This window comes from Phragmites australis, chromosome 22 (assembly GCF_958298935.1).
Source record: "Phragmites australis chromosome 22, lpPhrAust1.1, whole genome shotgun sequence".
NCBI lineage: Eukaryota > Viridiplantae > Streptophyta > Magnoliopsida > Poales > Poaceae > Phragmites > Phragmites australis.
The window spans coordinates 22,698,792-22,713,476 of NC_084942.1; the positions used below are offsets into that span (position 1 = coordinate 22,698,792).

At 44.4% G+C, this 14,685-nt stretch overlaps 1 protein-coding gene across 1 annotated transcript; it reads left to right on the plus strand.

The window, feature by feature from the left end:
• Positions 1 to 6,373: 6,373 nt before the first annotated feature.
• LOC133905111 (protein kinase PINOID-like) lies at positions 6,374 to 8,244 on the plus strand. The gene is made up of 2 exons (XM_062346825.1): positions 6,374 to 7,143; positions 7,221 to 8,244. The coding sequence occupies exons 1-2, from the start codon at positions 6,431 to 6,433 to the stop codon at positions 8,002 to 8,004; spliced, it is 1,497 nt and encodes a 498-aa protein (XP_062202809.1). The 5' UTR covers positions 6,374 to 6,430; the 3' UTR covers positions 8,005 to 8,244.
• The last annotated feature ends 6,441 nt before the right edge of the window (positions 8,245 to 14,685 follow it).

Genomic DNA, 14,685 nt, shown 5'->3' on the forward strand with positions numbered 1-14,685 from the left:
TAATTGTATTAATTGTGCAGTTTATGAATGAAATAAAAATGATTAGGTCACGATATTAGGACTCTCGTGTCGCTCTCTTCAGGGCAACTCGAGGGCGGAACGACTTCGCTGCCCTAGCCTTGTCAATGTGCTCTGGGCTAGCCTCCTTTTCTCTCCTCCCTTCTTTCCTCTTCTTGGTTCCGGCATCATCGGTCATGCGGTGTGTGGGTGTAGCGTTGTCTTGCTCAGTGTTTTCCTACTCGACATCGGTGGGATCCACACGTGGATGGCCGGATCTGCACGTCGCCGACTGGTTTCAGGCGTGGGCGGCTGGTTCTGTGTGCCGCTAGCTGGATCCGGGCGTGGGCGGCCAGATACACGCAGCGCCGATAGGATCCGCACAGGGGGGTGCCCCTGTTCTTCAAGGCATGCAGTTTGTTACACGCGATGGGAGCCGACTCGACGTGCCGGCAACGAGTTCTGCATGTGGGTGACCAAATCTACACACCAGCGAGATACGCGCATTGGTGGCTGGATTCTTCTTGGCACCACCGGGATCTACATGTTGGTGGCCGAACTCGTACGCCGGTGGGATCCGCGTGTGGACGGCTGGATCTGGATGTCTGCTCCGCCCGTGTCTTCTTCGTGGCTTTTCCCGTGATAGCGCACATAGACGACCGCATGCTTCGTAGTGGTGGCTGGATCTACTACAAACAGCTTTAGTGGTGGTGTCACAGTTCCAGCGGGGTGACGTGCTGCCTGTCCTTGTGTGGCGCCTGTTGTCGTTCTAATCTCCATGGGACGCTTTCTCCTCCCCTTACCAGTTCGGTCTCTTTCCCCTGAATTGGCTCACGGGGAGCTAGGCGGCTCGGTGTTGACTCTTTGGATGGTATGAGTTGGTTTTGCGTCCTTGGTGACATGGCTCTGACAACTATGATGTGCTTGTGGAACACCCGAGTTTGGCTCCCTCTACACATGGGGGGGGGGGCACTTGACGAAAACCCTGCTTTGGCCTTCTGTCGATGTCGGCACTGACAACGCCCTCAAGCGCCGTTCCTTCGTTGGATACAATGTTATGATTCTTCTTGCCTCATCTGGGAGGGTCTTAGGGTGAAATCTCATTCTAGTTCTTTCTTGATGGACGACGATGATGTCTTTGGTGTTGGTACCTTCTTGGGTGTCGTTTGGAGTTTTCTTCCTTGTATTTTCAGGTGGCGGCCAGCTGGAGTTCGACAAATGGGCTCTTTGTAGAGGAGTTTGATCATTGCAGATCTAGCTTAGCTAGGTAGATGGTTAGGAGTGATGGTGTCTTAGATCTAGTTTAGCTAGATAGTTGGCCGTTGTGTGGTGGTATTTTGCTCATATTTCTTTAATTACCTGAGTGTTGTTGCCTATCCGTGCGTGCGTGGCTCCTGTGCGATCTGCGTGACCCATGACAAGGCCCGCGCGCCGGCGACAGGAGGACGACGCTCTGAGCTGTTTCTTCGTACCAGCACGGACTGCGTCGTTTGTTTGCGTCGTTTTGCTTAGCACATGTCGCTGGATCCGAGCTCGACCGTGGTGGATCGAACATGCGAGAGGGCCTACCCGTTGAGCCATGCCTGCCTGCCTGCTTTGCCCTGTGCTTTAGTACTTAGTACTCAATCAGGACCAGAGGTGCTGATCAGGCAGGCTGTCTCTTCGCCTTTGGCAGCAGCGATTGATTAAGGCGCTCTTTCTTCTCCACCATTTCTTCTACTTCTTCCTCTCAAGGATGGGCATCTCATCCTTGTGGGAACAGTCTTGTTCTAGTACTGCTGGTTAAATACAATTTTTTAAACAAAACCGACAAGAGAGCTATCTATTATATTATAAATAGAGAAGCCCGGCAGGCAAAGTACAAGTAAACAAAATTAAAACAATCAAGCCGTGGTTTCGAGAAGCAAGATTGTTCCCACAATCTGAACCTTTTTTACCTCTATGACACTCCTTCAATGGTTGAACTAATACTCCCTCCGTTAAGAATGTAAAACACATTTTATTTTGAAAAAAATAAATTTTATAAGTTTTAACTGAAAATTAGTTAAATTATATACATGTTTAATATATAAATTTTATTTTAATATATTTATATTTCAAAGTATTTTTAATATGATATTTATTTATAGCAATTAACAACATATTGTAAGAGAAATTAATGATAAAGTTTATTTTTGATGATATTTCGAAACAAAATACGCCTTATATTTTTGAACGAAAAGAGTAATTAATTAAGTGATCAACATGCAATTACTTGTAGCTCAAGTGATTGATTGGACTTTTACAGTCGATGATCAATATTGACAATGTGCCTCGTCCCTCCTCGACAAACTTAATTACTAATGATACTATATACTTCATCTGTTATACAATATATTCCATCCATACATATTTTTTTTGCTCGGTCTTCAAAGCTGAATTTTTTATAAAATATATTATTTATAGTTATAAAACATATATAATATGAAGTTTTTTTAAATTGTGAATCTAGTTATGTAATTTTTATACACTAAATATTCTTATAATTTAATTCAATATTAATCAAAATATACAAAATTTGATTTTTATAAAATAAAATATGTTTACTATCCCAATGACCGTGCTATGATGGGTCCGTACGCATCTCATCTCCTCCACACACTCAATCTTCATTCCAGCGCCACACATTATATTCCTCTGACTCTGAAAAAAGAAACAACCATTGGTGGTCAGAATCGCAATAGTTTGGGGGGATTTAGGATGTGTTTAGTTGTTCCAATATCTTAGTTTGGTCAGGTAAATTGGTATAATTACAGAAAAAAATGTGTTTGGTTGTATATATTTATTGTTTCAATCTGGTCTGATGGATATAAATATACGGTCTCATTCTGACTTAAGAGTGAAGCTCGATTCGAGCTTCACTCCGCAGTCTGATCTAATGAATATAAAATTTATATTCGCTCATGTAGATAAGTTTACTTATCAGTATCATAAAACCATACTCATGTAAATAATCAATTTTAGTCTTAACTCTTATATCCGCTTATACAACTCAAATTCAATCAATTAAATAGAAATTTAGTTCAGCCTATACAAACAGATACAATCAGCCAAACAACTTTTCTTTTCAATAAATATGACCTCACTCAACTTATTTTCTTCTAGTCTACTTATTCAATATAGCTCTATAAAATATGATTCGAGAAACCAAACATACCATTAGAGTATCAATTATACACGGTTAGGATTAACGTGGGAATTAACGCTTTGGCCGTGTCCCGGATCTGCAATCTTGGCATCTTGGCGTCTCGCTTGGTGTCCTCATGCTCTTTGCAACAACTTCGGCACGTAATCCCCGGAGAGCCGGAAGTCTCTGATCTCCGGTAGTCTCCTTGTGTAAGCTCCGGCCGGATAAGGACGATCCTCTGAGCTGTTTCTCCTTTCGTCAACGACGAGCTCGACCAATTCCGCCGCTCCCTGTTGCGTCTGCGTCTGCACGGGCAGTGATTTGCATGGTTCAGGATGGGTCGACGATCCAAGCTCGTCTCGTCTCGTCGTCGTCGTCGTGGATAGAATATACACGACATGCCGGAGGGCCAATATGCATCCGGGCGGCACGGAAACAATGAAAATTTGGCGCGTCGGAGAAAGGGGCTGTGTCGTGAGCACACGCCTGCTTTTGCTTCTGCTTTAGCATCAGCAGGTGCTGATTAAGCCGTGTCTCAACCTTTGGAAACATGGACTGATCGAGGTGCTGTCTGATTAAATCCGATCGCTGATAGATTGCTAATTTTATATTTACTAATTAGAGGTTTTTTTAAAGCTCCATGCTGATCATTGGGTGAAAGAATAAATTGATGATTTGCTACTTAAAAAATTGACGTCTTGATTATAATGTCACTCATATCACTAAAACGTGAAGTCATCTGAATCAATCACTATGGATAAAGTGACAAATAAGTGAAGCCACTTTGTAACGGTGGCAACAAAATATAGGTGAAACATGCTAAGAAAAAATTAAAAAATTCCAATAAAAAACATCTAGCCAACGGATTCAGATGCTTAACAAAGCATGACGATGGATTTTACTAGAGTTCTCAATATGCATTAGCGAGGAGTCCTATTGGGATACTAATGGATTTGATCCTAGATAATCTACAGTGATAACATGGATTTGACATGCATGCATGATGCATGCGCGTCAAATGGTTATTACTAAAGGAAAAATCTCCGGTTGATTAATCATAATGTTTAAAGGTACTATTCAGAGGTGCCATGGCTAAATCGTGAGCTTCTCCATTGTTGTTCCTGCCTTCATGCTTAAAAAAATAAACTTCGAATATTCGCTGATTTAATCGTTGTCCCAAAGAATGACAAAGTAAGTGCATCTGTTCACTTGTTCCATTTCCTTGCTCACCTGCAAGCAATCAATTGCAATCACCGCAGAGTGTTCATGTCTTAACACCTTGATTGCAAGCATGCGCTTCTATAAACCTCTAATTTGGCTATGCGACCAGTGAGGGAGTAATTTCTTGGAGGTGTGAATTGATAAAATTGTGGTTTGTGGAGGCGAAGCCCTGGCTGTTTAGGCTGGCCTAAATGCATGAGGAATGGCGAGGACTGGGAGGGGATGTTTCAAGTGGGCAATGCGAATTTCCACTCAAATATAGCTATTAGTATAGTATATTTATTATTATCAATATTAATATTATCCAAATGTGGACGATTTATTCACACTTAAGATGGTATCCGTATGCGTGATTTATAACCGCAAAAATATCAATGCAACTATCACTTACTTTTTTCGTCGAAATTTTGAATGTTCACTTGAACAATCATGAGAGTATTTTTTATTTCAAAAATAAAAAATACAAAGATAGGTGTCTGTTGAATTTTTTTTGCAAAAATAGATTACTATCTCCCGTTAGAAGAACTACATACACTTATCGCCCATTCAATAGATGATAGGTTTTAAAAAATAAATATGTCACCCTTCCAACAGACAACAAGTTAAAACATAAAAAAAATTACATTCAATTGCTTCAAAATCCAAAACAATATCGAAATAGTCATGAAAAATTATAAAAAAAAGTTGGTGGTGTAGAGGATACTATGATTTAGCTCTAAAAAAATTCAACCAAAAATATGATATATACAATAAGAAACAAAAAAGATAAATTTTATTGCATACAACCTGTCAATTTTTTAAACTAGATTATAGCATCCTCTACAATATACTTTTTTTTAAAAAAATTATGACAATTTTGATAGTATTTTGAATTTTGAGAGGATTGAGATGTTGTATTTTTTTTTTTTAACATATTGCTCTTTGCAATGACAACATATTTATTTCTTAAACCTATCATCTGTTAGCTCTTACAACGGACGATAATAGCTTATTTTTATATTTTTTTCAAATAAGATCTATTTTTACAATCTTTTGATTTTCGAAATATAAAAAATAAAAAAATCCGCCCATGAAGCGAGACAAATCCGCCCTGGCACACACGCCATTGCTCATCACCGTGGTCCATTTCGGACAGCATCGCGAGCCCCCACCGGCGCTCTCCCGCGCTGTCGCGCGGTTGGCTGTCCGGCAACTCACAGGCCCGCATGGCCACGGCCGCATCGGATCCGGTTTGACCTACATGATCCCACCTCCAGTAAAAGAGCGCGCTTCACTGATCACTGCGGTAATAAAAAGGCTGCGGCTGGGAGGAATGACGGATCTGCCCCTAACCCCGGGCCGTGCACGTGGGCGCGCCGCGTCTCCCACGTCGCGTGCCGGAGCGGGGCCCACGTTTCAGTGACGGAGAGGCTGGCCATCTGTGGTGCCGCCCTGTGCAGTGCGAAAATTTGTAATGTGTAACCGTTATACATATATCCACTCAACCAAAACTCTATATTAAAAGTTATAAAAAATTCTAATAAAAATATGATAATATATAATATAATATCATCTATTATCTCATAAAAATTGAATTCAATCAACAACTTTTACGGAGAAAAAAAGAAAATTTAATTATTCATACATAGATATTATTCACAGATGAAATTTCTCCCTTTTATTTCTCCTTATACAAGTTATTATTTAAGTTTTAAATTTATAATATAGTAGATGATAACATACTCTGTACTATCGTATTTGTTAAAAAATTTACAATTTCTAACATAATGTTTTTTGGTTGATTAGTCTGTGTAACGGTTACACAGCCGAATTTCTCCTGCAGTGAGGCCTCGTCACCGTCGGCAACGGCAGGTGACGTGCGGGGCTCGTGGTCCCACGTGTCAGCGAGGTTTGTGTTTGTAACTGCTGCGCTTGGGGGCTCGGCTCGCCGTTGGTATAAAGCGCCCGCGCCACCAACTGCCTTCGCCGCACGCAGCCAAGCGCGCAGAAATCTCAGTGGAGCAAGTGAGCCAGTTACATTGCCGCGCGAGAAAACTGTGCGTGCTGATGGTCGCCGCGGTCCGCGATCACCCGGCGCTCGCCAAGCCGCCGAGGCCGCACGCGTCGCCGCCGCCGGGGCTCGCGATGCTGGAGGGGGACGAGAGGCTGTCTGACATCGAGACGGCTTCCTCGACGGGGGCGCCCAACTCGAGCCTCAGCTCGGCCAGCAGCGCCGGCAGCCTCCCGCGGTGCTCCAGCCTTTCCCGCCTCTCCTTCGACTGCTGCCCCTCCGCGGCCCTGGCGGCGCCTTCCTCGTGTTCGCCGCCGCGGACGCGGGCGGCATTACGGCCGCACCGTTCGGGGGACGTGGCGTGGGCGGCCATCCGCGCGGCGTCAACGTCCTCCGCGGCGCCCCTCGGGCCGCGGGACTTCAAGCTGGTACGTCGCATCGGCGGCGGCGACATAGGGACGGTGTACCTGTGCCGCCTCCGGGCCTCGTCCGCCGCGGCGGCGACAGAAAGGGAAAGGGAAAGCCCGTGCCTTTACGCGATGAAGGTGGTGGACCGACGCGCGGTGGCCAAGAAGCAGAAACTGGAGCGCGCAGCGGCTGAGAAGCGCATCCTGCGGGTGCTGGACCACCCCTTCCTCCCCACGCTCTTCGCCGACTTCGACGCCGCGCCGCACTTCTCCTGCGTCGTCATGGAGTTCTGCTCCGGCGGCGACCTCCACTCCCTCCGCCACCGCATGCCCTCCCGTCGCTTCCCCCTACCCTCCGCTCGGTGAGTAGGACGCAGCGAAAACAAGTCCTTTCACGTTCAAGCACACACACCGGCGCTGACGTCGAGCGTCCACGCAGGTTCTACGCGGCGGAGGTGTTGCTGGCGCTGGAGTACCTGCACATGTTGGGCGTAGTCTACCGCGACCTGAAGCCGGAGAACGTGCTAATCAGGGCGGACGGCCACATCATGCTCACAGACTTCGACCTCTCGCTCGAGTCCACCGCCTCGCCGTCGCTCGAGGACGATGCCGTTGGGTACGCGGACGAGGGCGAGCCGGAGGCGGTGAACGTGTCGTGCTTCCCGGACCGCCTCCTTGGGTTTAAGCGGCGGAGGCGTCGCAACACCACGGCGCCGGCGGCGCAGCCGCGGTTCGTGGCGGAGCCCGTGGACGCGCGGTCGTGCTCGTTCGTGGGGACGCACGAGTACGTGGCGCCCGAGGTCGCAAGCGGCGGCCCCCACGGCGCCGCCGTGGACTGGTGGGCCTACGGCGTGTTCCTCTACGAGCTCCTCCACGGGCGCACCCCGTTCGCGGGCGCCGACAATGAGTCCACGCTCCGCAACATCGTGCGCCGACCGCTCGCCTTCCCCCCGGGCTCGGGGTCCTGCGGCCCTGCCGACGCCGCGGCGCGCGACCTCATCGCCCGCCTCCTCTCCAAGGACCCCGCCGCGCGCCTGGGGTCACGCCGCGGCGCCGCCGACGTCAAGTCCCACCCTTTCTTCAAGGGCCTCAACTTCGCGCTTCTCCGCTCCTCCCGTCCGCCCGTCGTGCCCGGGTCCTCGCCGCCCCTGCACCGGTCGCAGTCCTGCAATGCCGCGCCGGCGACCCCGAAGAAGCCGGACTCCCGCTTCGACCTCTTCTGACCGTTGCCGTCGCCAAGCCGGCGACGTCATGCATGCATTGACCTAGCATCGCCATTGTACACAATGTTTACTACGTACTAGAGCTAGTTAATTAGTGACCCGAGTGTCATTACTAGTCTAATCCAACCCACTAATCACGTGACACCAGCAGCTAAACACCCGGCTTAATCACGGGGGAGCAGCGGTCACATGGGTGTTGGGCTTGTCCGGTTACAGGCTTGGCTTGGGTTGGCGATTACATTAATGCCTCGTTGACCTGTCTCTCCTCTTCGTTGGTGGCTGGGGTGGTTTGTGGAGTGGTTTTGCGTGTTTTTCGTCCGAGCAATTGGGTGCTTAGTTTACTAAAAAAAATTGGATGGTCATTACCAACGGATAACCAAACCATTCACACCACACCAGTAGAAGCCCTTGTGTGGAAGCATCCCTCGTAGCGATGGCAAAGTATCCTAAGCCTAGAATACCCTTTTCAAGACTATCTCGAGAAATAAATCACAACTCAAGACAATAATATGAATAAGAATATGTTTAATTCAAAGCTCACATAAATACTTTGTCTTAACATAAACTAACATATTCACAAATCACAATATCAATGGTTTGTTCTGGACTTCTGGTAAATAATCATAACTACAAATCAAGACAAGTCACAACTCAGAACTACAGCAAGTATAATTGTCCAACAGTTCAAGACTTCAAGCCATGGCTCTTACTGTTCCAAGGCTCCAAGCACAAGCTACACAACCAAATGACCAATCAACCACACACTGACACACAGGTTCACAAACGAATGGTTTTACAAATGACAAATCACAAACAGTGAAACATCAAATATGCAATCAGCGAGTAATAAATATTAGAGAGTTACAAAATAAATTATTGATAGTAGAATAATACCATTGTTTAATATTAGAGAGTTACAAAATAAATTATTGATAGTAGAATAATACCATTGTTTCTTCTTTATCGTCTAGACAAGTCATCAATACATTCATAGCGGTGAACTCATGATTTAATAACATAGAGTATATGCAAAAGTTAGCGTTGTCATATTTGAAAGAAACTAAAAAAAAGACATTATCGATCCGCATGTAAACTATTTACCCAACATGTTGACAAGTCCATCATAATATGGACTAATTATCCTCTCACTAGTACTAAAGTTTGATTCAGATGTTACTATAGTCATATGAATAGCCATGATATTCCGAGCAATCTTTCTTAAGTATGATACTTGACACCTGCATACTGCCACCAATAAATAATGTCAAGATCCATTGCTCTAGGAAGCAATGGTTATTTCACATATAAATCTAACACTGTAGGCACATAAGAAGAGGACACATAGCGCTCCAAAGAAAGATATTTATCAAATATGTCATTGACTATCATCTCCCATGTCTAAGTAGCACTATTTTTTGTTGCAGCACCCTCCATAGAGTCTTGGTACTGTGCCACTAAACTACACAATATTTTTCTAACTTTTGCAACTTTCTTAGCTGCAACTTCTTCTCCATAAATACTATAAAAAAGAGCATTTAAGAGACGAAGTTTATACCTACGAATTAAAACAAATGCAACAGTCATAAGACCATGAACATCATTCTAATTCTAATATTTCTCAAACTATAAGCTCATCTTTTTTTTTTTGATATTTCTTCTATCTTAGTATCATCACTACATCGCCATTTCCTTATAGATAATTAAATACACACTTTAGAAAAGAAAAAGTTAGTTATCACATAACTAGTGCTTGATAGTAGCTCAGTTATACGTATCAAAGAACATCTTCAATCTATCATAAAACTCCTTACCAAATTTCCAATTAACACTAGTTGAACAAAAAGAAGTGAACAACTTTTCACGTCATAACAAAGACTTGTTAGTAATCCAATGCAACACTAAGCATTATATAAGTGACGTTTCATCTAGTTTTATAATCAAGAGCGATTCTTTTATTGTATTTAATCTTCATTTGGATGCCATTTGTTTAAATCTTTCATGCCTTTTTTGAGTAGCCCACCAATATCCAACACTTTTACGAACCCTCTAAATGCCCTTCTTCATGACCTCCAATCCATCTTTCACAATAATATTTAATATATATGCAGCACAACACATATGCAACAATGAACCTTCCAAGAGAAATGAGTTAAGATGCAACTTATCTAGCATGTTGACCATAAGATTATCATTGGTGGTGCAGTTATTAAGAGTCACAGTTGATACATTGCTCTCAATTTGTTAATCCATGAGAACCTCATAAAGAACATTACTAATAAGTTCATCGATATGCAGGGCTGATATATAAATTTACCTACAAAATAAGAATGACAAAAAGAAACAAAAACATTAGATGATAATAAGCTTCAGTTCAATATAGAAAAAAATAGAATCTATGCATAAGAATATTCGGTGTATTACCTAAGAAGAACATCACTAGCTTCCAATCATCATCAATGAAATGCAATGTTACTTCCACGTAGTCTTTCTTCTGATGATCTGTTGTTCACATATCCGTAGTCACAGCAATATGAGACAAGCATAGTCAGAAGTACTTGACCATGGAGACCTTTTAAGCTTCATATATATCCAAAATATTATTTCTAATTGTGTTTCTTGACACTACCTTCAACATTGGTTGCATTACAACACAAAACTTGCGACGCCAACATGATCAAACCATATACAATGGGTAATTATGGATGCATATCATTAGTGCAAGTTCTTTCCTACAGAAATCTTGATCAAAGATATATTTCTCAACACTAATTGTGCTATCTTGATTTGAAGATAATTTAAGAGTACATTGTTTTAGGCCTTTTCTTGTCTGACGGGATCCATAACATTGAGATGGTTATGCAAGTGTGTGGTCCCACTTTTTATGCTAGTTGAAAGCAATTTACTACACCACATTATCCCCTATTTTTACTTTTCCACACTCATCCCATACAATAGATTTAAGCTTCCTTTTATACTTAACATCAACACTATCATCTACCAAAACATCATCAGTACCTTAACTGAGGCTACGCTGACACTAAGACCTTGGCTAGAGGGGCAAGATGGTGTTGTTGCATGTGTATCAACAGAAACAGCAGCACCACACTACATGTGACAAGGTTGAACCCAGAGCCCAGAGTAGACATTCCCAATCTGATAATTGAACAAAATCAGCATGATTACTAATCATACGTGCTTAACCGCTGATGTGTAACTAGAATAAAATCTGAAAGCCCTATGTAATTAGCCATGTATCCATAATTAACTTAAAATGCTAGCCGTCCATGCCAAGGTACGGCAGAGAGGCAAGGCAGCGAAGGGGCCGCAGACCATCAACAACTCGCGATCTGCTTCGGGGTCGCCACTTCTGCAAAAGAACATACAAGTTTTCATTTGTCTTCAGCTCACACATGCATGCATTTGCCTCTTTTTTTTTCTAGGTAATTAAGGCTTTATTTCATCGATCAAATATTACATGTGTGTGGGTAGTAGATGCATGCGTACCTTGGGCGCCGCCGAGGATTTGGAGGGCACCGACGAAGCAGCGGTGCAGCTCCGGCGAGCAGACTCGACGGACCCGTGATGGATGGATGGACCGATGACCGATCGGAGCAGCAGCAGCACTTGCCTTTTTCCGGCCAGTCCATCCATCGTTGTCGGGCTCAGATCTCCCGATCGATCGGACGGCCTGGTCTGGCCTCTCCATCCGAAGCTTCCCAACCAATCCCAACATGTATCCGTTGCACTGCAAGTGCTAGTAGTATCTGGTCGCGTGCCACGTCGTCCCTTCCGGGGCCTCCATGGCAGTTCTTGGCATTGTGAGCCACCATGAATCTGGAGCTCCCAATTGTAGAAGAGCAGGAGCTACAAAGACTGACGTGACCCCGTGGCACCCAACACACAGCAAGCACGCAAGGCCTCGTCGGCATGCGCCATGCCATGCGGTTGCAGAGCTGCAGGGGCTTTGACCCTAAACTTGGTAAAGAAATTTGCCTCCATCGGGCCGTGGAAACTTGGCGCCACCTAGTTGCAGGTCGATATGCATTGTTTCTTTTAAAAAAAGCTGTGATTTTGACGTGCTGTGGTGTAGTTTCTGATGCGATGCCTGCCGGAGTTGCACGAGCAATCAATGGCGATGATAAAGCTGGGTTTACTCGTACTGAATTCGCACTCGATTGGACGTTTAACCAGCAGGCGGCCACAGGAGCCAGGAAAAAGCAGGGCCATGGCTTCTGCAGTCCCATCGTCTTCTCGCTGCACTGCTACTCGTAAGAAAAAGCCAGGCACTAGATTGCGATTTCTGATGTCATGCATGGAGCAGAGCGAGGCCGAAAGGAAGGGGAAAGGCACTGTAAGCACCATGCAGTGCAACGCCTGAATCCGCAGGCCTACGCCTAGGGATGCAGGATCCGCATGCTAGGATCGGGCTAGAGGTGGAGAAAGATGGAGCAGGGGGTGCAGCGGCCACGCAGGAAGGAAAGGCAAAAGCCAAAAGGCTTGCACTGCATGCATGTCTCGCCTCCTCACGTCCGATCTCCGACGCCGCGAGGTGTGATTGGTTGCGCATATATATATATATATATATATATATATATATATATATATATATATATATATATATATATATATATATATATATATATATATATATATATATATATATATATATATATATATATATATATATAAAGTTGAGTGTCCCTGTGTTATAACATCAGCTGAAAATTTATAAAATAAAGCTTTTTCTTCTAAAAAATGGCGTTGCGGAGAAAGCACTGCTTATTTCTGCGACCGCAGATTGTGTACTTCCGGCCGACTGACGAGTTCTCGCCGACCTCTTCCCGCAGGACGATGTCGCACCTCCGGGGCGCCTGCTCCGGCGGCAACATGTAACTCGGGTCCACCTTGCTGTCGACCTCATCTGCCAGCTTGTCGAAGACCCACGAGTAATCCCCCAGGCTCCTCTCGCTCTCCTCCGAGCTGTATGACAGCGTCCTCCTGCTGGCCTTATCCTCAAGTGCCCGGACCTTCTCGACCAGCGTCTGGAGCAGCCAATGGTTCAGTACTCCTTAGTCCTTAAGGTGAATATAGAGTGCAATATCTGAACAATTGGGAGCTTCACTTGGTCTTCACTTGCGATTTCTCTCGTTCGAGCTCTCCTCCTAGATTTTTTTTTTCATATTCTTTACTTGTGGTTTCTCTCATTCGAGCTCTTCTCCTCATTTGAAGAGTTGTTGATGTCGTTGAAAACCGACATGAATACCCTCGAAGCCGCTTTGGCTATCTTGTCATAGTTTTTTTTAAAGGACTTCTTGGTCTTCTTGTTTTTATCGGTGTCGTGCTTGCGGTCCTCTCTCTTCTTAAGTTTAGGGTAGTCCACCTTAAAATGAGTGGTATCAGTATACTCAAAGCAGACACGAAAACCGTACCTCCTCCGGTCTCGACAGTTGTGGTAGAAGCAGGTAACTTCTTAAGAATTAGCGCAAAGTCCTCATCATCAAGCGCATCCATCTGCTCTTCTGTGATAGAAACCAAGGGAAATAAAACAAACTCACTCGGTGAAGTGTTTGCACAAAAAAAGCTAGCTATAGCCTAATTACCGCCACTTGGTGTGGAAACTAATGTCATATTCTAAACAGGGTTTTTTTGAAAGTGCATCTAGGTCTCCAAGTGGGTTTTAGTAATAATGACAAAGCAATTAAAGAACTAATAAGTTTTATGAGTCATGAACATGTGTTAATTCCATCAAGTAAGATATGTGACGCATTATGAACCCCCCAATAATAGATAAAGGAAAGCGACTTGGCTCCTATACTTTTTAATTTCTTTTATACTTTATAATAGAGTTTAGGATGCCGTACTATAAAGGGGGACATGAAATCTACTTGGTTGTACAGAAACAGTGCTCAATACTCCAAACGAACACATGAGAGTCATAGCAAGTTAGCCCTGAATCTTTTATTTCAGAAAAGTCCGGAAGGTCCGCACTTTTGTGCGGAGGGTCCGCACTTTTGTGCGGAAGGTCCGCACTTTTGTATTTTTCTTGGCTAACTGCGGAGTATCCGCACTTTTCCGCGGAGAGTCCGGAGGGTCCGCACTTTTTCAGAACATAACAGCTAATTTTTTATTGTGGAGTATAAATACCTCAACCTCTTCAATGTAACATCTCTCTGACTTTTCATTCCGACCAGCTTTGAGACAAAAGGCTTCTAGCACACTAAAAGCTCATTTCTACTCCCCTTTGTGATTCTAGTTGAGATCTTTGCTAGGGTTGAGTGGGTTTAAGCAAGAGTGCTAGTAAAGTTCATAGCCATCATTGAGCACTTGTTTCTTTGTCAAAGTCGGTGATTTCAAGTTCATTACTCTTGGTGGTTTGTCCACCTAGACGGCAAGGAGTTGCCCGTTGAGCTCCCAAGCGTGTGGTGAGCCTCGAGAAGTTTGTATCACCCCGACAAGTTGAGTAAGAAACCCGAAGCTCGATCTTTGTGGTCGCTTTGGTGAGGAGAGGGTTGAAAAGACCCGGCTCTTTGTGAGCACCTCAACGGAGACGTAGGCACCCCTTTGTGGAGTGGCCGAACTCCGGTAAACAAATTCCTGTGTCAGCACTATTCTATTACTAGCATTTGTGTATTATCTTTTGTTTGAATAGAACTCTAGGTTTTATACCCGATCTCTCTTATT